Source organism: Haliotis cracherodii, unplaced genomic scaffold (genome assembly GCF_022045235.1).
Source record: "Haliotis cracherodii isolate W230 unplaced genomic scaffold, xgHalCrac1.p SCAF_31, whole genome shotgun sequence".
NCBI lineage: Eukaryota > Metazoa > Mollusca > Gastropoda > Lepetellida > Haliotidae > Haliotis > Haliotis cracherodii.
In genome coordinates, this window is record NW_027266288.1 from 3519834 (window position 1) to 3541055 (window position 21222).

Genomic DNA, 21222 nt, shown 5'->3' on the forward strand with positions numbered 1-21222 from the left:
TGGCACTGTTGTTTATTCCAGCACGTCATCAGTGATCACATACATTAAAAGTTTACATTATGAAATAAAAGACATTTAAACATACAAAAATAGTGGCTTTTACATATGAAACAACAAATGTACTTCCGGTACACCTCCTTCAATACCAGCGTTGATGTGTGACATATATATGCATCATCGTATTAATATGAAACGAGCAATGGGTGTAGCGGTGCCAATTCTAATCCATCTTAACGTTTTCTACAATGTTCATTCTGATAACCAGGGGGTCACGGGTGGCCCAGTCGTCTAAGACGCCGCAATTCGCTGTGCAGAGTTGCGTCCCTTGGGCACGCCAGAAACCTTTGATTGTGGGTTCGAATCCCGGTTCGCGCTGATTATGTTTCTAGGTTTGTCAGCACCATACCCGTGCTCGTGGGTTTCACCGAAGCGGTAAACGTCTGAGACCTGCATTACTTCGGGCTTTCCTCCCACATGAAGTTGACACGCCGTGATATGACTGGAATACTGTTAAAAGCGGCGTTAAGCCCAACTCACTCACTCACTCTGATAACCAATATGAAATGACTCATTCGGTGTCTTAGAAACTGATAAATCAAGCCATGCTTGAGAAGTTTTAAGGTTAACACCATGGACACCAAGAACACCAAGAACACCAGGAACACCAGGAACTCCAGGAACACCACTGATGACATGCCCTGCACGGACCCTGCGTGTACAGTAGACAGTAGACAGTAGACTTTCCTGTAATTAATCGTCCGATTGTTGGGTGTCGGCGTTCTGAGCAAGAGCAACGTGATAAAAAAATGAGCAACAGTTTGGCATTCTGAGCATTGGTAAAATATTCCTGATCTTCAAGAATGATATGAAAAATCGAATATTTCGAATACAAATGCTTGTGAGTGCGATCTAAAGGCTTGAGGATTAATGAACATCATGGGCATCTTGGGGTGACGTTCATGTTAGCATTGGTGTTGATGTCAGATTGAGAGACGCCAATGAACACCTTTAAGGGCATGCCCTTCTCAAGCATCTACATGAGACCCGTGAAGATTCGGGGTAGAATAGGTCTTCAGTAACCCATGATTGCCGTAAAAGGCGACTTATGCTTGTCATAAGAGGCGACTAACGGGATTGGGTTGTCAGGCACGCTGACGTGGTTGATGTATGTCATCGTATCCCAACTGTGAGGATTGATGCTCAGGTCATGATATCAGAATGTCTGGTCCAGACTCGATTATTTACAGACCGCCGTCAAATAGCTGGAATATTGCTGAGTGCGGCGTTAAACAACAAACAAACAAACAAACTAACTAATTGATTACATCCGAGTTTAGGGTTACCTCGATACAACACACACATATATATTCGGGTATGTAAAGACTACATGATCAGAGAACTTAAATAATATCCTGGCATATACTTATTAGGAATGTATGTCATGTGTACACTGGTAGACTTTCCTAAAAGTAATGGTCGGATTGTTGGGGGGTCACTGTTCTGAGGTTACATTATTCACAAGAACAACGTGATAAAAACATGAGAAAGAATTTGATAATCTGAGCATCGATAAAACATTTCTGGTCTACAAAAATGATAAGTAAAATCGAGCAGTAAACCGAGCACGTGTCAAATGAGCATGACTAAACGCGATCTTGGAGTTGTTATTTTCCTTGCGCACGGAAACAAACATTCTTGGAAGGCTTGGTCAACGATTCATAGGCTGCAAAGTAAATGTTTTAATGAACCAGTGTTTATAACCGATTTTTAACATTAGATTATATAAAAACACAATTTGGAGGCCAGGGCAATTTCACGAGGAGCAAAATTCATAAGGAAATGCTACAAAACCGTTTCCATTTTCAAACGAATTCTCAGCCAAAAGCAGAGTCGACTATATGCTTCCGACTATATCATAAGCATGTGCTTAAGAATCACTATCAAACAGTGTTAATTACAGGTGTTCGAGAAAAGGTGAACGTATCCTGGCCCTCCAGTCACAACACATGCAAAGGCAAGGCAATTGTTCTCTTGAGACACATCACTGTCAATAAGGATCAACGTGATCACCAAACAGGTCATGAAGAAAGGTTTCTGTTCGGAACAAATACCAAACTTTACCACATGTGCGTGTTGGCTCATGAGGCAGTCTACTTGCCTTTGGAACTGCCTTCATGTTTCATTACGAAAAATCATTGGTATAAATCACCCAGGTTCCAAAATTAAATATATGAAATTCCCACACGTCCATGACTCTTAAATCGTGTCACAAACGAGTCGAATTTTATCATGTGACTGTGCAGTGCACTGGGGGGCCTCATGGCATGTTATGCTACGGTTGTGTCCGCGAAGGGGCACCTGCCTGAGGTAGAGTGTGAGCTGACTTTGTTTGAGGACTGTAGTCTGTCAGCCGCAAGGAGTCGTAGAAACTTGGGACAGACACACACAGACATCCACCACGAACATGGGGGACTATGAGAATCAAATGGTACCATCAGACAAGCAGGGAAAACAGAAGGTGGCATGAGAAGCACAAGTACCATACAAAACACACGGTACCATCACACTAGGTACAAGGGGAAATACAAGGTAGAAGCACAAGGTGCCGCCAGACACACTAGGTACCATCATACAATCAGAGGAAACAGAAGGCATCATTAGAACCACAAGGTACCACCAGAATCATAAGGTGCCACCAGACACACTAGGTACCATCATACAATCAGAGGAAACAGAAGGCATCATTAGAACCACAAGGTACCACCAGAATCATAAATGTACCAGCAGACACACTAGGTACCATCATACAATCAGAGGAAACAGAAGGCATCATTAGAACCACAAGGTACCACCAGAATCATAAGGTGCCACCAGACACACTAGGTACCATCATACAATCAGAGGAAACAGAAGGCATCATTAGAACCACAAGGTACCACCAGAATCATAAGGTACCACCAGACACACTAGGTACCATCATACAATCAGAGGAAACAGAAGGCATCATTAGAACCACAAGGTACCACCAGAATCATAAGGTACCACCAGACACACTAGGTACCATCACACAATCAGAGGAAACAGAAGACATCATTAGAACCACAAGGTACTACCAGAATCATAAATGTACCACCAGACACTCAAGGGACCATCATACAATCAGAGGAAACACATGGCATTATTAGAACCACAAGGTACCATCAGATACACTTGGGACCATCATACAATCAGAGGAAACACAAGGTACCACCAGACACACTAGGTGCCATCATACAATCAGAAGAAACACAAGGCATCCTTAGAACCACAAGGTACCATCAGATACACTAGGTACCATCATACAATCAGAGAAAACACAAGGCATCATTAGAACCACATAGTATCACAACAACGGAATTATTTTGAAAAAAAGGAGTAGCTTCAGAACCACAGGGATACATGAAGACACTAAGACGACACGTATCCTGGGAACATCGGTAGATGACCTCCCAGAGACATACGGAGATCACGAATCAGACGCAAGGGGTAATGCATTAAAACCTACGGTTTTATCAGAAACACAAGGTATCATTGGCTATATGGACATCATCGGAAAGCCGGTATCATCACAATTAGGAACTGCGAAAAAACAGTGGGATTCATCTGAATCATTGGAATAAGGATCTGAAACATGGTGATTCAACTGAAACATTGAGGTTCGCCTGAAACATTGGGGTTAGCCTGAAACATTGAGGTTCGCCTGAAACATTGGGGTTCGCCTGAAACATGGGGGTTCGCCTGAAACATGGGGGTTCGCCTTAAACATTGGGGTTCGCCTGAAACATGGGGGTTCGCCTGAAACATGGGGGTTCGCCTGAAACATGGGGGTTCGCCTGAAACATGGGGATTCATTGGAAATATCATTAGAAACACAGAGTCGAAGTGAAGACACCGGGCTACTATCGGACCCATGGGGCTATCATCAGACACATGGGACCATCAGCGGAAATACAGAGTACCATCAAGAACCACAGGGCTATCATCAGACACATGGGACCATCAGCAGAAATACAGAGTACCATCAGAACCACAGGGCTATCATCAGAACCACAGGGCTATCATCAGACACATGGGCTATTATCGGAAACACAGGGCTATCAATAAAAAAACTATATCAACAATACAGACAAAACACATTTCCCTGCGGACAATGACTGTCAGCTCAGATCGGCCTTGTGTGTCCATATATATATAGACAAAGGTAAGATACAACAGACCGTCCACTATATAAAAATGGGACAGACGCTGTGATGCCTTCTGAGACATACATCACTGGTGTTGGTGACGACCTTGCTGATCATGTCAAATCAATAAATGGCTCCCATTTGAGCTTTCGGCTCTTCGGCCACGAACTATCCTCCCGTGGGTGTCCTATAGTATACATTCCGTCACCGAACTACAGCGAAGAGATGGGTAAGTGTTACAGACACTTACAATATAACATTATTGCAGCCATGTGATAACGGGAATACTGGCTGTACAAATAGTAGGGAAGCGATCCGGATCCTGAAGCTAACAAGCTACCACACACACTGCTGTCTGACCCGAGTCAGGCTTAAGCAATAGGCACTTTGTATGAGACAGGTCCGATACTGCTACTCCATCGGAAACTCACGATTAAGTATAGAACATCTTCAACAAATGTGTGTAAATGTTGAGGTAAACACACATATCTCGATGTTCGAGGTAACACATATCTCGATGTTCGAGGTAACACATATCTCGATGTTCGAGGTAACACATATCTCGGCTCACAATAAAATCCCGAACTTCACAGGGAAAGCTATTCGACTTTGAGCTGTACAGTCTTCTCATTTTACCTCAATATCACTGAGGTAGCTTCATGGATTTGCTGGCTTTGTTCAGTACGATTCCTCGACAGTTTACTATTCCCCGACCCGTTAGCATCTTCAGTCCTCCTTCTCTCTGTCACTGGTACTGTCGATGACAATTTCGGGTATTTTGGCAGCAGCAGGAGGGGAGATAACTTCTACTTCCGGTTTGACTTCTTCCATGTGAATTATGGGATCTGGACCGTCCTCGGCAAGACCGATCTCCACAACTCGGTCTGACGTACTAAAACAGGGAAATTTGAGCAGGAAGTGGCAGAGGGCGCCCCCTATCACCAAAGCGCCACCTAGGTAGAACGAGGTATCGTACGAATTGTTAAGGTCGTACACAGCACCTGCAATTACAAATTAAATCCATATTTAATCTTGCGTCAAAGGTTCAGCAGCAAAAAACGAAAGCCAATTTATTTGTACGTCTAATAAACTGAATCTAATAAATAATGTTCAGAACTTGTGGCAGGTGTAGGTAAACGGTTTCACCTTATGCCGCATCAACGTTAACGTTACCGTGGCGACATCACTGGGGAACGATGTCACGCAATGAGGCCATTGAAGGAGTCGCGCAGTCGTAGCAGACTCTCACGACAATCATAGGCCGATATGCCTATTTTGTGAATGTAGGACGATCAATGCCGAAGACAACCGAGTGAATGTGAATGTAGGACGACCAATGCCGAAGACACCCGAGTGAATGTGAATGTAGGACGACCCATACCGAAGACACCCGAGTGAATGTGAATGTAGGACGACCCATGCCGAAGACACCCAAATGTTTGTGAATGTTGGACGACCAATGCCGAAGACACCCGAGTGTTTGTGAATGTAGGACGACCCATGTCGATGAAACCCGAGTGAATGTGAATGTAGGACGACGCACCTGCGAGCGGTGGGCCGGCTGTAGAAGATATTCCACGTGCCAAAGTGAGCAGGCCGAAGGCATTGGTCAGGTTCTCCAGGCCCAGCAGGTCACAAATGATGATAGACGTGAGGGAGATGTAGGCAGCTGAGGACAGAGAGAGTTATCATCAAATAACGCATGCAGACATTCATGCTTTACCATTAGCCTCGTCCGGATCAACAAATATTAACGAATAATTGGAAATGTTCCTTATTTGTGGGGACACCAGAGGCCCAGTCATCTGAGGCGCCACAATTCGCTGTGCAAAGTTGCGTCCCTTGGGCATGCCCGAAAACTATGATTGTGGGTTCGAATCCCGGTTCGCCCCAATTATGTTTCTAGGTTTGTCAGCACCATACCCGTGCTCGTGGTTTCCACCAAAGCGGTAAACGTTTGATACCTGTATCATTTCGGGCTTTCCTTCCACATTAAGCTGACACTCCGTGATATTACTGGAATACTGTCAAAGCGGCGTTAACCCCAACTCACTCACTCCTTTGTCTGTTGTTTAACGCCGCACTCAGCAATATTCCAGCTATGTGACGGCGGTCTGTAAATAATCGAGTCTGGAGCAGCAAATCCAGTCATTGATATCATGAACATCGATCCACGCAACTGGGATACGATAACATGCATCAACCAAGTCAACGAGCCAATCCCGTTAGTCGCCACTTACGATAAGCATAGTCACCTTTTACGGCAAGCATTGGTTACTGAAGATCAATTCTACCCTGGTTATGCACGGGTTGGCTTTAAACAGTTTTAAGATATTCCATGGTTTGTCACGGCCGTTTACGAATTGGTAATTCCAACGCTAATGGAAATGCTGACAGACCTAGAAACATAATCAAGGCGAACAGCGATTCGAACCTATGATGACAGGATACTGGTACGTCTAAGGGACGAAACTCGTCACGAAGGCAAACACGGGTGACCTACCGACACACAGACCGAAGAAGGCAGCAAATGCACACAAAAGGGGGTAGGTGTTGCAGAACGGGGCCAGCATCGTCGATATCCCCAGCAGCAGCATTGCGACGTTGTTGATCATGAGGCTGTCAATTTTCCGAAGATCTGCCAGAAAGCCCGCGAGGACACGTCCAATGGTGTTGGTTATTCCTGAAACACAGTGAGTGAGAGAAGGTAAAATGGGGTTTAACGTTGCGTTCAAGATTATTGCACTTATAGTGCGATGCGCGTGTGACTTCGAGCAGACCAGTCTTTGTTTTAGCCCCTTCATGCCGAGAGCCAGACAGGTTAGCAACAGGTACCAGCGTTTAACGTCTTTTGGCATGATGCAGCCGGGAATCGAACCATCGACCTTCCGCTCTCCGGGTGGACGCTCTATGAGTGAGTGAGTGAGTGAGTGAGTGAGTGAGTGAGTGAGTGAGTGAACGAGTGAGTGAACGAGTGAGTGAGTGAGTGAGTGAGTGAGTGAGTGAGTGAGTGAGTGAGTGAGTGAGCTTTGAACTGCATTCGCGGTATATCTGCTCAATGTAGGTGGAAAGCCCGAATGATGTTGGTGTCTGGCGTTAACAATGTTGATGAAACTGGGAATTCATCCCACGGTAAGAGAGGTTCCTTGGACGCCAAAGGGCTATCCAAATTTGGCGAATTAGATTAGGCGAATCTACTCATACATGTGTATGAACTGGCTGTTGAATGCCGAATTTAAAACAAAAATAAATATGAAACATGGGACAACCTAATATAACTAGGCAGAGGGGAGGCTGATGACAAACTTAATGGCTAAGGGGAAGCAACTCTTGTCAGTCTATTTCACAAAGCAAACCAGATGTTCGGTCCTTGTGCCAGACTTAAAAGCACGACCAGTTCCGATAATTTGTGGGTTCCCCAAAAGTCTGCCAATCAGATCACAGATCGTTATGTGAGTATGGCTGAATGGTTTAGGTACCTTCTGAGCGTGATCAAATTCACCACAAGCCATCAAAATACATAAACTGTATCTATATGAACGCCTTGTCAATTATCGGCGCAATTGGTATATATTTTTGGATATTACAGATTGATATTGTTGTCATTATATTCTGTTTGTTTGTTTGTTATTAAACATCGCATTCAGCAATATTCCAGCTGTATGACGGCGGTCTGTAAATAATCGAGTCTGGACCAGACAATCCAGTGATCAATATCATGAGCAGCGATCCACGCAACTGAGATACGATGACATGCATCAACCAAGTCAGCGAGCCTGACCACCCGATCCCGTTAGTCGCTCTTACGCCAAGCATTGTCGCCTTTTACGACAAACATGGGTTTCTGAAGACCAATTCTACCCCGCCTTGTGTTCAGACTTACCTATGATGGACAGAAGAAAAGCTGCCTGCGACTCGTCGATCTCCAGCGAGATAGCGCGGTCCACGAGGTAGACGAAGGGGACGTAGAAGCCCAACATGGCCAAGACGTTGCCGAAACAGATGAGGAGGAAGGTTGGGTTCTTCAGGAGCTTGGCGTCAAGCATCTCAGACAGCGTGTCACGTGCAGGCTTGGGTATCCACTCGCACGTGAAGCACGTCTTCTCCATGTGCACGCTGGGAATGCTCGTCACGCTGCGGATGTAGTCTTTCATGTCCGGCTGCGACTTGAACTGTTGGATGTTCATGATGCTGCCGCTGTAGAAGATGTCCTTCCGGTACATCGGGCGAGACAGGTCCGTCTTGATCTTGTTTAAGTTGGCTTCGGATATAAATGTTAAGTCGTGAGCACGACGGGGGCTGCTTTGGTGAATCCTGTCCTCCACGTCCAAAAATCCAATTTTTTGGACCAAAGGTTCCACTTCCGCCTTGTCCAAATCGTCATCAGGGATAGATGCTATGTATTTGGAAGCATCAATAGGCTTGTCCTTACTCTTTGATGTGGAATTGTCTTCTGTGCGGGTTGAATGCATTACCATATTTGGAACCGAGGAGTAAGCTGCGCCACTTGTTGGTTTAGCGGAGTCCAATACTAAGAATTTATTTTTCACGATTGGCTTTGATTTAGAAATCATATCAGTCACGTTCTCCTTCTTGGGTTTCTTCTTACCTGGCGCCGCCAGGGGGCGCATTAACATCCCGCACACCATGCCGTTAAAAACAATTCCTGATAGGATTAGAAGCGCGCTCTTCCACTCTAGGGTGTCGAGTAGGTAGCGAGAGAATGGGGCGAATATGAACATCCCAACTCCGGACCCGCACACGCCGATGCCAGTAGCAATGGCGCGCTTCTTCTCGAAGTAGAACCCCACACTGACGATGGCGGGAAGGTACATCATGCCGAAACCGAACCCTGAAACAACAACAACACAGCCAGACATAAAATGCTATGAATCCAAATATATTTCAAACATAATATTTAACTAATGTGGTGGTATCCACGTAGTATGGCACGTCTACATTATTCACGATTCTCTCGGAATTAAAAACCTGCCCCCGAAAACGCTTTAAATAGATAATGATGCTTCAAACTTGAAAAATTATGAGCCACTTGAAAAATTATGAGCCACATATGGTCACGATATGGCTGAAATATTGCCGATGTGACGTAAAGCATTAACTCACTCACTCACTCTGAGCCACATAAAATACATTGCTGTCGGGTGATTTAAATAAAAAATACTTTAATAACATTGTTTTAACTAAAAATATATATATTTATCATATACTTCAGTGTGAAAGGCTGAGTTTTCCGAAGTTGAGAAAGGTGATATTTTCTTTGCAGTGAGGGGCGGTCGGGTAGCCTAGTGGTTAAAGCGTTTGCCCTTCGCGCCGAAGACCTGGGTTCGAATCCCGACATGGGTACAATGGGGCCCATTTCTGGTGTCCCCCGCCGTGATATTGCTGGAATATTGCTAAAAGCGGCGAAACACCACACTTACTAACGACTACTCATTGCAGTGAACATAACACTTTGACGGAACTATTGTCATACAACAGTTACCTCCCCTCAAATGGTCTCCCTTTATCTAGTGTTTAGCCCGAAAACAAACTGTTGACGTCCAGCTTACGTTAGTTCCACTTTGACAAGGCAAAATAATGACAGATCGTCATTCATGGAGTTAATATCGCTTCTCATCGTTTGTTATTCTCTTGTAAATGCTTTGTTATAAACTGTAAATTTATCATTTAACTCGTCAATCGAGACTGTTAGTTTCCCAAAGCGCTATTTTTGTTACTTGACCAGCGTGTATTCTTTCGCTTCCAACAGCGGTCTCGTAGTTTTCAAGAATATTTTTTGTTAAAAGTTGATTATGTATAGAATCATATCAACAGGTATGAAAAAAGACCCTAAATATTTGTTGATACTTTTATTTACATTGTTTAAGATTTTGCTGACACGAGAGTACTTTTTACGTTGCAAATACAAGGGGTAGTGAACCGTCCCTGTGTGTTAGGTAGGGAGAATTTACGTTTCAAGGTTTTACATTTGTAATGAAATATTTAATTTTCCGGCAGACAACTTCACAAAAAGTATATAATAAATAGGATATTCCATGTGTCTTGTGAAATATTATGTTTTTCTCAACGAGTGACGGTGGGAAAGGAGATATTTTCGTGAAAATATCTCATTTGTCCCCGTCACTCGACACGTGGAATATCATCTATATCAAATATTAATATCAAATGGTCAGTGCCTTAATGAGGTACTAAAGGACGCAACAGGTACGAAATACAAGAATAACACGACCATCAAATAAACATGACGTCACGTCAATGTGACGTCATCTCAAGTATGACATCATAGACAAGGAGAATAAGTTTCAGGCCTCGGTTAGACGTCAAGCCATTCGCTACTTCCGTGTTAGTCGGAGGGGTCACGTATTCGCCGCTCCTCATGTTTGTTTGTTTGTTTGTTGTTTAACGCCGCACTCAGCAATATTCCAGCTATATGACGACAATCCAGTGATTAAAATCATGAGCATCGATCCACGCTATTGGGATCGATGACTTGTTTCAACCAGGTCAGCGAGCCTGACCACCCGATCCCGTAAGTCGCATTTTACGACAAGCATAGTCACCTTTTACGGCAAGCATGGGTTGCTGGAGACCTCTCCTACCCCGGAATCTTCACGGGTCCGCTCCTCATGTAAAGTGCATGCCAACTTACCTCCAATGACGCCGTAAGTGAGAATCAGGATTTCCACATTTGGAGAGAATGTGCTGACGGCGAAGCCTATGGTTGCTATGACACTGCCGGCCATGCACACGGGCCGACATCCGAACTTGTTTGTAAGGGCGCTAACGATTGGCCCTAGAATGAAAACAAATAACCTGATTGGTTAATGCTTCTTTTTTTCTAAAGTTTAATTTTATTATGACATGTGATCAAATCAGAGCTAGAGCTAGTCAACTGGGGCGTATCTGGTCTGGCACAAGGTTCGATATAAATGTCTAATTATCTGATAAATCGTGCCGTCTGAAAATAATGGAGTCTCGACCAGGGAGCCCATTCAACAGACATTACCGCTGATCCATTTAGCGGCCTTGAACTTCAAGCATATGTTGCTGGGGACCAATTCTTAACCCGGAATGGGGCGGTCGGGTAGCCTGGTGGTTAAAGCGTTCGCTTTCGATTCCCCACATGGGTACAATGTGTGAAGCCCATTTCTGGTGTCCGCCGCCGTGATATTGCTGGAATATTGCTAAAAGCGGCGTAAAACCATACTCGCTAGAACCCAGAAAACCATCGCATGGCAAACGTTTAGTTTACATTTGCCTCAAAAACAAGGCATGTACCGTCTTTCCTCTATTAGACGCCGGGCCTCTATTAGAAGCCGGGTCAATTGTTCAGTGCAAAAAATAGAAGCCGGGCCCCTAAAAGACGCCGGGTCGATCAATTAATGATCCCTTTCATTCGTGGTCATAATGAAATGGGGGTATTAATAGAAGCCGGGCCTCCAATAGACGCCGGGCCTTTAATTGACGCCGGGTCAAAGGCTTGTCCGAAATAAATAGGAGCCCGGGCGTCAAACAGTGAGTGAGTGAGTGAGTATGGTTTTACGCCGCTTTTAGCAATATTCCAGCAATATCACGGCGGGGGACACCAGTCAAATAGAGGAAAAACGGTACGTTCTTTGACATCGTAGTAACTACCAGCTGGTAATTTAATTACAATCTATCAATAGATGATGTTTGTCTACAAATACTATTCGTACTTAGACATTGGGATCGTGAGATCCGAATTCTGTCAACTCTTACGACAGAGAGGGGGCACGGGTGGCCCAGTCGTCGAAGGCGCCGCGATTCGCTGTGCAGAGTTGCGTCCCCTGGACACGCCAGAAACCTAAGATTGGGGGTTCGAATCCCGGTTCGCCCCGATTATGTTTCTAGGTTTGTCAGCACCATACCCGTGCTCGTGGGTTTCACCGAAGTGGTAAACGTCTGAGACCTGCATCACTTCGGGCTTTCCTCCCACATTAAGCTGACACGCCGTGATATAACTGGAATAATGTTAAAAGCGGCGTTAAACCCAACTCACTCTCTCACTTACCACAGAGTACCAAAGACAACTTATGTCGGGAAATCGTTTCAGTGTTAGCATCCCATGACAATCTATTCCAATGACGTCATGTCTTATCACATGTTTGCGACACTGAGTGCCTTCCTTACCCTGAAATCTAAACGTGCTTATGTTTGGAACACACGGAGTAAAAGACGCAGGTTGCCCCGTAGACTAACATTTAGTCTTTGAAATCTTATATTACACAATATCCTTCTTGACTCTAAAAATAAAAAAAATTCCCTATGCTGATTTCAGAATAGAGCTAGCTTGAGCTGGCTAGACTTGCTTTTGTATGCATTTCTAGATTATTATTTTTTCATAAAATAAATATATTCCACGGTCATGGTGCAGGACTAGTTGCCTCGTACCTACCTACGCACAAGTAGGTCCCCACCTGGACAGACCCAACCAGTGCCACTTTACTCTTGGACTCGTTGAAGAATGTTGTGAATTCCAACAAGAATATACCAAAGGTGTACCCGATGCCGTCCACGATAATGTTGCAGACGAGAGACGCGGCGACGATCACCCAGCCCCATCCTCCGTCCGGCGGTGTGGGAATATACGCATCAACTTCATTTGTAGACGCCATGTTTTCATCCTGGCCATTTTGTAGACCGTTTTTTTTCTCTTTACTTGGCATGTTGTCTCCTTGTCTACCAACCTCTTCACTTTAACGTTATATAGCTTCAGCGAGATATCCGCTCTCATGGGACACCTGGAGAGTGAAAGGGCTCAAATCTCATTTAACCGAGACTTCGAACGGGAAAAATTCAAATCTCGTTTAAACGAGATTTGCAGGTGCGGTCATCCAAACGTCATGTCCTTTGAGGAGTTGTAATGTCGTAGACAGGTGCCTGCAAAATAACATGGATATATGTTATAGTAATAAATCACCTTGTCACCTGCTTGGCATCTTGTCTTTAAGGGTCAACCCCTAACGCCTAAGTCCAAGCAAAGGTCAAGAGTGGACGAACTGGGTTAACCCGACACTCAAAACAGAAGGTAGCATTCCCACGTATATTGTGTGCTGCTCCAGGAGTGCAGGCTGAGTACACGGTGAACTATTATTTTACTTCAATTCATTTATAGTCAACCATGCGGCCCCGGGTTGACGTAAACAGCCCTACATGTTGAGAAGCGTCATGTGGTGTGCTGTGTCAGCATTTCATCTCAAACGCCGACATATATCTGTCACATATGGACACATTGCCCTCACACACGACACATTCCTCTCACACACGACACATTTCCCTCAGATACGACACATTCCCCTCACACACGACACATTCCTCTCACACACGACACATTCCTCTCACACACGACACATTCCCCTCACACACGACACATTCCTCTCACACACAAAATATTCCTCTCACACACAAAATATTCCTCTCACACACGCCACATTCCCCTCACACGACACATTCCCCTCACACACGACACATTCCTCTCACACACGACACATTCCCCTCACACACGACACATTCCTCTCACACACAAAATATGCCTCTCACATACGACACAGTCCTCACACACACGACACATTCCCCTCACACGACACATTCCCCTCACACGACACATTCCCCTCACACGCGACACATTCCTCGCACACACGGCACATTCCTCTCACACACGACACGTTCCTCTAACACAAGACACATTCCTCTCACACAAGACACATTCCCCTCACACACGACACATTCCTCTCACACAAGACACATTCCCCTCACACACGACAAATTTCCTCTCACACACGACACATTCCACTCACACACGACACATTCCCATCACAAAAGACACATTCCCCTCAAACACGACACATTCCCCTCTTACGCGGACACATTCTTGTATTACATGGACATTTCCCCTCGACCACGGCCAAAAGTTTCCGCACAAACGAAATATCACACGGACACATATTTCCCTTACGGGTCTGCTGTTTAAACCTTAAAGGGCAAGTTCACACGGAAATGAACCATTTTTTCTTGTACTTTTTCCACATTAAAAGTGTTAACATAGAAGTATCATAGACAAAAATATAAAAACATCATATTTAATTAACATATTTATTGCACTAAAACGATTTATATTTTTCACATTTACCAAGTGTTCTTTTTCCATAACAAAAACACCATGGCTTATGCCCCTTGCAATATGACGTCATTGGTGCCAATTGATAAACATTATGACGTCATCATGCTTTGTTAGAGCCGCTTCACGTGGTGTAGGTACAGTTTTGTGATTCTAGCATCTCAGATGCCAGCCAGAATTGTGTTATGCTGAGTCACCACTGCGCCGGAGTGTGTCGTAGACCATGTTGTTTTACCGCAAACTGGTCCTTGATATCTTTTGCGTTGAGAATAGACAGGGACCCAGTTGAATTGGCACCAATTACGTCATAATCTAAGGGGGATAACTCAGGCCTATTTCGCTCGTAAAACGAAGGCCTCATAACGGCATATCACTTTCACACTATTGTGAGCTTCCTACTTTCACTGTGAAAAAAAATTAGTGTATATTTTCAAACACAGATACTAACTAATTCTAAAATTGCGTTTTGTTTAGAAAAAGAAAGAAAGTGATTTTTGCGTGTACACTTCCCCTTTAAAGGTTTTATTTGCAAGGAAATGTGCATAGTCATTGAACAGTATATGCTTTGAACTTCAGTACAGATGAAACCAATACCAACCTATCCCAGTGACAGTGACATGAATACTGACTGTATCTGTGCTAGAGTTCTGAAGGTACTGGGTGTATGGCATTGATACCAGTACGATGCATCACAATGGGCACTGCGAGGGAGGGAGGGAGGGGGGTCAAGTACTCCAGACGGTTGAATCATACACCTTAGCCCCCAATAACCTGTTCGAAAAATATTCAAATACCTGTTCGAAAAATATTAAAAATACCTGTCAGAATAATATTCAAACACCTGTTCGAAAAATATTCAAATACCTGTCAGAAAAATATTCAAATAAAACCCAAATACCTATCCGAAAAATATTCAAATACCTGTCTGAAAAATATTCAAATACCTGTTCGAAAAATTTTCAAATACCTGTCTGAAAAATATTCAAATACCTGTCCGAAAAATATTCAAATAAAGCCCAAATACCTGTCCGAAAAATAGTCAAATACCTGTCCGAAAAATATTCAAATACCTGTTCGAAAAATATTCAAATACCTGTTCGAAAAATATTCAAATACCTGTCCGAAAAAATAATCAATTAAAGCCCAAATACCTGTCCGAAAAATATTCAAATACCTGTCCGAAAAATATCCAAATACGTGTCCGAAAAATATTCAAATACCTGTCAGAAAAATATTCAAATAAAGCCCAAGACAAAAATCAGCACTTCGGGACATTGACACCGGGGAGAGACCGGGGCATTGCTACAGAGAGACCGGGGCATTGACACACACAGAGACCGGGGCATTGCTACAGATACCTTCTAGCGTCTAACAGGCAGCTTGAACTGTATACTCCGCAGGGAGCCGAGAATACTTTTTAAGTGCACAGTGATCCTGTGACCGGGGTAATAATAGCGCTTTGCGCATGCCCCTGTGTGGTGGGAAAATATGTGCAATATAAATTGCCAATTATTAATATTATGATTATGATTATTATTACTGATAATCCTACTGATCTTCAAGGACAAACGTTCACCTTGCTTCTTAATACGTTTTCGGAAACCAAATGCTCATGCATAATTCAGACAATATAAATGTTGAATTAACCCAGGAAAGTACTAAAGTAAAGGAATTGTACTTAAGAAATTACCTTTAAAAATCCATAAAACAAACAGGAAGCTTAAAAAATGAATTAATGTTTTAATATATAAACTTTCATGAACAAAGCCAAAGACATTTTGGTCTTTTTATTCGGCGCACTTTCTTAACAATCGCTTTGCATTGTGCTTACCTTGACCTGTAATTAACGTGCAATAAAGTCTACAACTGGAGACAATCGACTGCGATTATTCTTTCAAACCCAAAATTTAATTGGGGTCATACGCTGTTTGTGTGATCATCTGTGACCATGGCCTTCATCTTAAGGGCATTTTAAAGGAATATGACCCTGTTGTGTCCTTTATAGTAGCGTGTGAAGACTCAAAAGTTAACCATGTCAAGGTGAGCTAACAATCTAGAACGTGTTTTCAATGATAAGAGAAGCTGCATCTGCCCTTATGGTTAATCCCCGACAGGTTGACGAAGTGAGACGCATGCCCTGGGCTGAGCGGTCGGAAAACAATAGGAGAGTCGGCTACCGCTGTCGCGTGTTCAACATGCACGTGCTTCAAGGTGAAATATGACTGATTGTGTGAGGTACTTCGTGTCACGTGACCCTACCGCACCTGTCTCAAGTGAAGTCCGCTCGACAGGTAACAATTACACCGTATATCTCACAAGGCCAAGGTCGCAGCTCGAGGTGAACCACTCACTAGTACGTGACACCGTACATGTACCTATTATCATAACTGTAAAACAATCATGGAGACTTGAACACCTGTTGCATCGTGGGTCTGATGAAGAGACAGGATGTAGCCCTTGGTGAGTGATTGAGTATGGTTTTACGCCGCTTTTGGCAATATCCCATCCAAATCATGGCGGGGGACACCAGAAATGGGCTTCACATATTGTACCCATGTCGGGAATCGAACCCGGGTCTTCGGCGTGCATCTTCCCGAGGCAAGCGAGTTAACTGAGTATATAAGTCCAGTTTCCACCCTTGCCGAACTAGGCTGGTATTATGGAGTTATATTTTGGCTGGACTAAAGAGTTTATGCATAGTCCAATCAAAATCGCGCACCGAAATCGAAATCCGGTTCGAAAACTGTTGTGCAGATTTCGGTCGATTCCAGGATTTGCAAAACATGTGCACCGCCAACTCGTTGTCAGCAGATATTTTCCAAATCTTTTCATTTTTTTAATCAAGGTGCTCACATGATTTGATGCATTTCGCGATGTAAGACCCGTCTTATCACAATATATACCTTGATTATCGATCAGCTCGTCCTGACTCGGCGCCACCATTTTGTGTGAAACAAACGCAAGTGATGCGAAAGGTGGAATCTGATTGGGCCATAGGAGAGGCTTCGAAGGGACATAACTGGTAATAGCCACTGGTGGCGCTACGATAAAGCCCAGTAATTCCAGCATAGTTCGGCAAGGGTGGAAACTGGACTTTTAATGTCAGTTAACACTCTTGCCTCGGGAAGATGTCGGCGTGACGAGCGAACGCTTTACCCACTAGGCTACCCGACCGCACCCTGTGGCCCTTAAATGTTGTGTCCATGTAATAAAGAAGTTCTTATTCATTATATTTCTTGTCATAGCAATATTTTGAGTTGATATATATTCCCCATTTCCCTTCAAACATGTATGTGTTTTGGTTTGTTTGTTGTTTAACGCCACTATCAGCAATATTCCAGCTATATGCCGGCGGTCTGTAAATAATCGGGTCTGGGCCAGACAATCCAGTGATTGACATCATGAGCATTTATCCACGCAATTGGGATACGGTGACATGCATCAATCAAGTCAGCGAGCCTGACCACCTGATCCCGTTAGTTGCCTCATGCTACAAACATCGTCGCCTTTTACGGCAAGCATGGGTTCTGATGACGTATTCTACCCGAATCTTCACAGGTAGCTTGTATGCTTCAAAATGAGGTCAGACGGAGCTACCAGGAAGGAACCCTTGGTTTCACTCTCTTCCGTCCTTTGCTCCTTAATCGTCGCACCATGAAATTGGTTGATTGGTTTGTTGTTTAACGCCGCACTCAGCAATATTCCAGCTATATGACGGCGGTCTGTAAAAAAATCGAGTCTGGACCAGACAATCCAGTGATTGATATCATGAGCATCGATCCACGCAATTGGGATCGATGGCATGCATCAACCAAGTCAGCGGGCCTGACCACCCGATCCCGTTAGTCGCCTTTTACGACAAGCATAGTCACGTTTACGGCAAGCATGGGATGCTGAAGACCTATTCTACCCCGGAATCTTCACGGGTCCGCACCATGAAAAGCACATAATGTTATCAGTCGTGTAAAAACGCCATTCATCTCTCACGTATGAACAGTCTGTTTCAATCTCTTTGTAACGTCAGTCATTCTTCCTTGTTCTAAAGGCAGGGAAGTGAAGCGATTACTTTGATTTTATAGCATTTATATTGTAAGTCGCCATTTTGGTTTATTGAAAATTAAGACCTCGTATCCGAAACATACGAATCATGAACATGAAATGTTCATGCTAATTTATGTCAGCATTAAGATAATACTCAACAATCGTCTTTATGTAGCTAAATGTTTAATTTGCTGTATTCTAAACCCTTCATGTGACAATCCTATGTCGGTTTACCTAAAAGGACTCATTTTCCGATTGACACGGTGTATACAAAAGACGAACTATAATCCGGAAATCGTCATTAACAAAATAACATATTCCTATGTAATCAAACTAAATGTTTTGAATTGGTTTATTTTCAATGAATGATGAGCAATGCCATCTTTGATCACATGTAATATGGCTTAATTCCAAATGCTACACTTTTGATTGTTAATTGGGTGCTCATGTTCACTGACAATATTTAGAATTGCTTTGTTCTATATTTCAAATTAACCCAGTTCCATATTTATGTTTTTACCCATTCCCCCGTGGTTGTGCCGGGTTTATTTTGTGGCAGAAGCGCTATCTATTTGATACATGTGTGTGTTTGTTGTTTAACGCCGCACTCAACAATATTCCAGCAATATGACAGCGGTCTGTAAATAATCGAGTCTGGAACAGACAATCCGGTGATTGTTGATACACGTGAAACAACCACGTTGAACGCAAACAAACTAGAAGCAAAATGAAAAAGCTAGTCGGCGAATTTGCATCAGGGCTGTTGTGTTTGTCAACCGTTTAATTAAAAAATGTCAAAAATAATCATAAAAAAACGTTTAATGGAATTCAGTGCACAGCCGTAGCTGGCAGCTATCATATGTTTGCGTCAGTACCGTGTTCCACTGACCTACGTATGAAGGCACGGGTATCTGTGTGCTATTTGGGACAGTTTTATGGCCCAGTCACAGGTGCTCCAAATATGGACTGATCCGAACAGACAAGCGATAATTCTTACTTCAGTTTACTAGTGTGGATGAATTGTGTGTTTGTTTGTTGTTTAACGCCGCACTCAGCAATATTCCAGCTGTATGACGGCGGTCTGTAAAAAAATCGAGTCTGAACAAGACAATCCAGTGATTGACATCATGAGCATCGATCCACGCAATTGGGATCGATCATATGTATCAACCAAGTCAGCGAGCCTGACCACCCGATCCCGTTAGTCGCCTCAAGACTCGATTATCTACAGACCGCCGTCATATAGCTGGAATATTGCTGAGTGCGGCGTTAAACAATTCAACCACCAACCACCACCATGACCCCAGATCCCAGAAGACTTCAAACTGTACACACTGTTATAATGATGAACAATATGCATAATCAAGGACTCGTCAATGGAGCAATGGGTGTTACTGACTCCGTATGTTTGATCACGTCAATGATGACCAAATGCATAATCAAGTGCAAAGAGCATGTTATTATAGTATTTAATTACATGCATTTATAGTAGGCCATACATTTTCCACATGTTCATTTTTTGTGCCAGAAAGTGCTACAACATCATATATACCACTCAAAAGAAGTTAAGGATCACCTGATTCTTTCATATTACAATAGTTAATCTCTCATGCCATGACAGATTAACATTACCAATATGACCGAATGAGTATGGTTTTACGCCGCTTTTAGCAATATTCCAGCAATATCACGGCGGAGGACACCACAAATGGGCTTCACACATTGTACCCATGTCGGGAATCGAACCCGGGTCTTCAGCGTGACGAGCGAACGCTTTAACCACTAGGTTACCCAACACCCCTTACCAATATGAAAGAATCGGGTGATCCGTAACTTCTTTTGAGTAGTATATTTACTTTTTTTTTAAAACTACAGCTACCATGTGCAAATGGAGCAAATAATATATTTTTGGTTATACCTGCCTTGTCTAGTGTGTGGTAAATATAATTATGCAACGTTATGCCTTTCACTTGTGCCATGCAGAAGCTCCGTGTCGTATATCCAAGCAACAACTCCTACCGTTTAATTTGCCATGCACGAAATATTAATTGTTTACCACAGTAACATCATAATTATGCATTTCTGAGTCATCACATATGGCGGGGAACTTTGATGCTCTTCATCAATGTTTTCTTAACCTCCCTCATCAAACATTCATGTCACGTCGCACTCACAATTAAACTGACAGCACAGACTGCTGAGTCGGCAGACAAAGCACGACCTACAACCTCCAGCTGATGGCATGCCTCACACTCGTATCTACGAACAGGTCGATCTTATAGCACAGGTCATGTCGTACAACAAGGTAGATGTCTTATTACACAGGTAGATATCTTATTACACAGGTAGATATCCTATTACAGAGGTACATGTCTTATTACACAGGTAGATATCCTATTACACAGGTAGATGTCTTATTACACAGGTAGATATCCTATAACACAGGTAGATATCCTATTACACAGGTAGATATCCTATAACACAGGTAAATGTCTTATTACACAGGTAGATGTCTTATTACAGAGGTAGATATCCTATTACACAGGTAGATGTCTTATTACACAGGTAGATGTCTTATTACACAGGTAGATGTCTTATTACACAGGTAGATATCCTATTACACAGGTAGATATCCTATTACACAGGTAGATATCTTATCACACAGGTAGATATCCTATTACACAGGTAGATATCTTATTATACAGGTAGATGTCTTATTACACAGGTAGATGTCTTATTACACTTGTAGATATCCTATTACACAGGTAGATATCCTATTACACAGGTAGATATCCTATT

The 21222-nt window shown here is 43.3% G+C and overlaps 2 protein-coding genes across 2 annotated transcripts in view; one reads left to right on the top strand and one right to left on the bottom strand.

Annotated features, from left to right (window-relative positions):
- LOC139477063 (monocarboxylate transporter 14-like) overlaps positions 1-21222 on the bottom strand; it is a 26952-nt gene continuing 5730 nt past the window's right edge. Inside the window, exons 2-7 of the mRNA XM_071259622.1 lie at positions 12661-13145; positions 10894-11037; positions 8107-9075; positions 6727-6906; positions 5767-5892; positions 1-5224 (exon numbers count right to left, since the gene is read on the bottom strand). Of these exons, the coding sequence (XP_071115723.1) occupies positions 4950-5224; positions 5767-5892; positions 6727-6906; positions 8107-9075; positions 10894-11037; positions 12661-12931 (1965 nt within the window). The 5' untranslated portion in view covers positions 12932-13145 and the 3' untranslated portion in view covers positions 1-4949. The remainder of the gene's footprint in view (positions 5225-5766; positions 5893-6726; positions 6907-8106; positions 9076-10893; positions 11038-12660; positions 13146-21222) is intronic.
- The window catches only part of LOC139477095 (fibrillin-3-like), a gene marked incomplete at its 3' end in the record, with an annotated part of 12582 nt that continues 12025 nt past the window's right edge, over positions 20666-21222 (top strand). The window contains exon 1 of the mRNA XM_071259644.1: positions 20666-20728. Coding sequence (XP_071115745.1) covers positions 20666-20728 — 63 coding nt within the window. The remainder of the gene's footprint in view (positions 20729-21222) is intronic.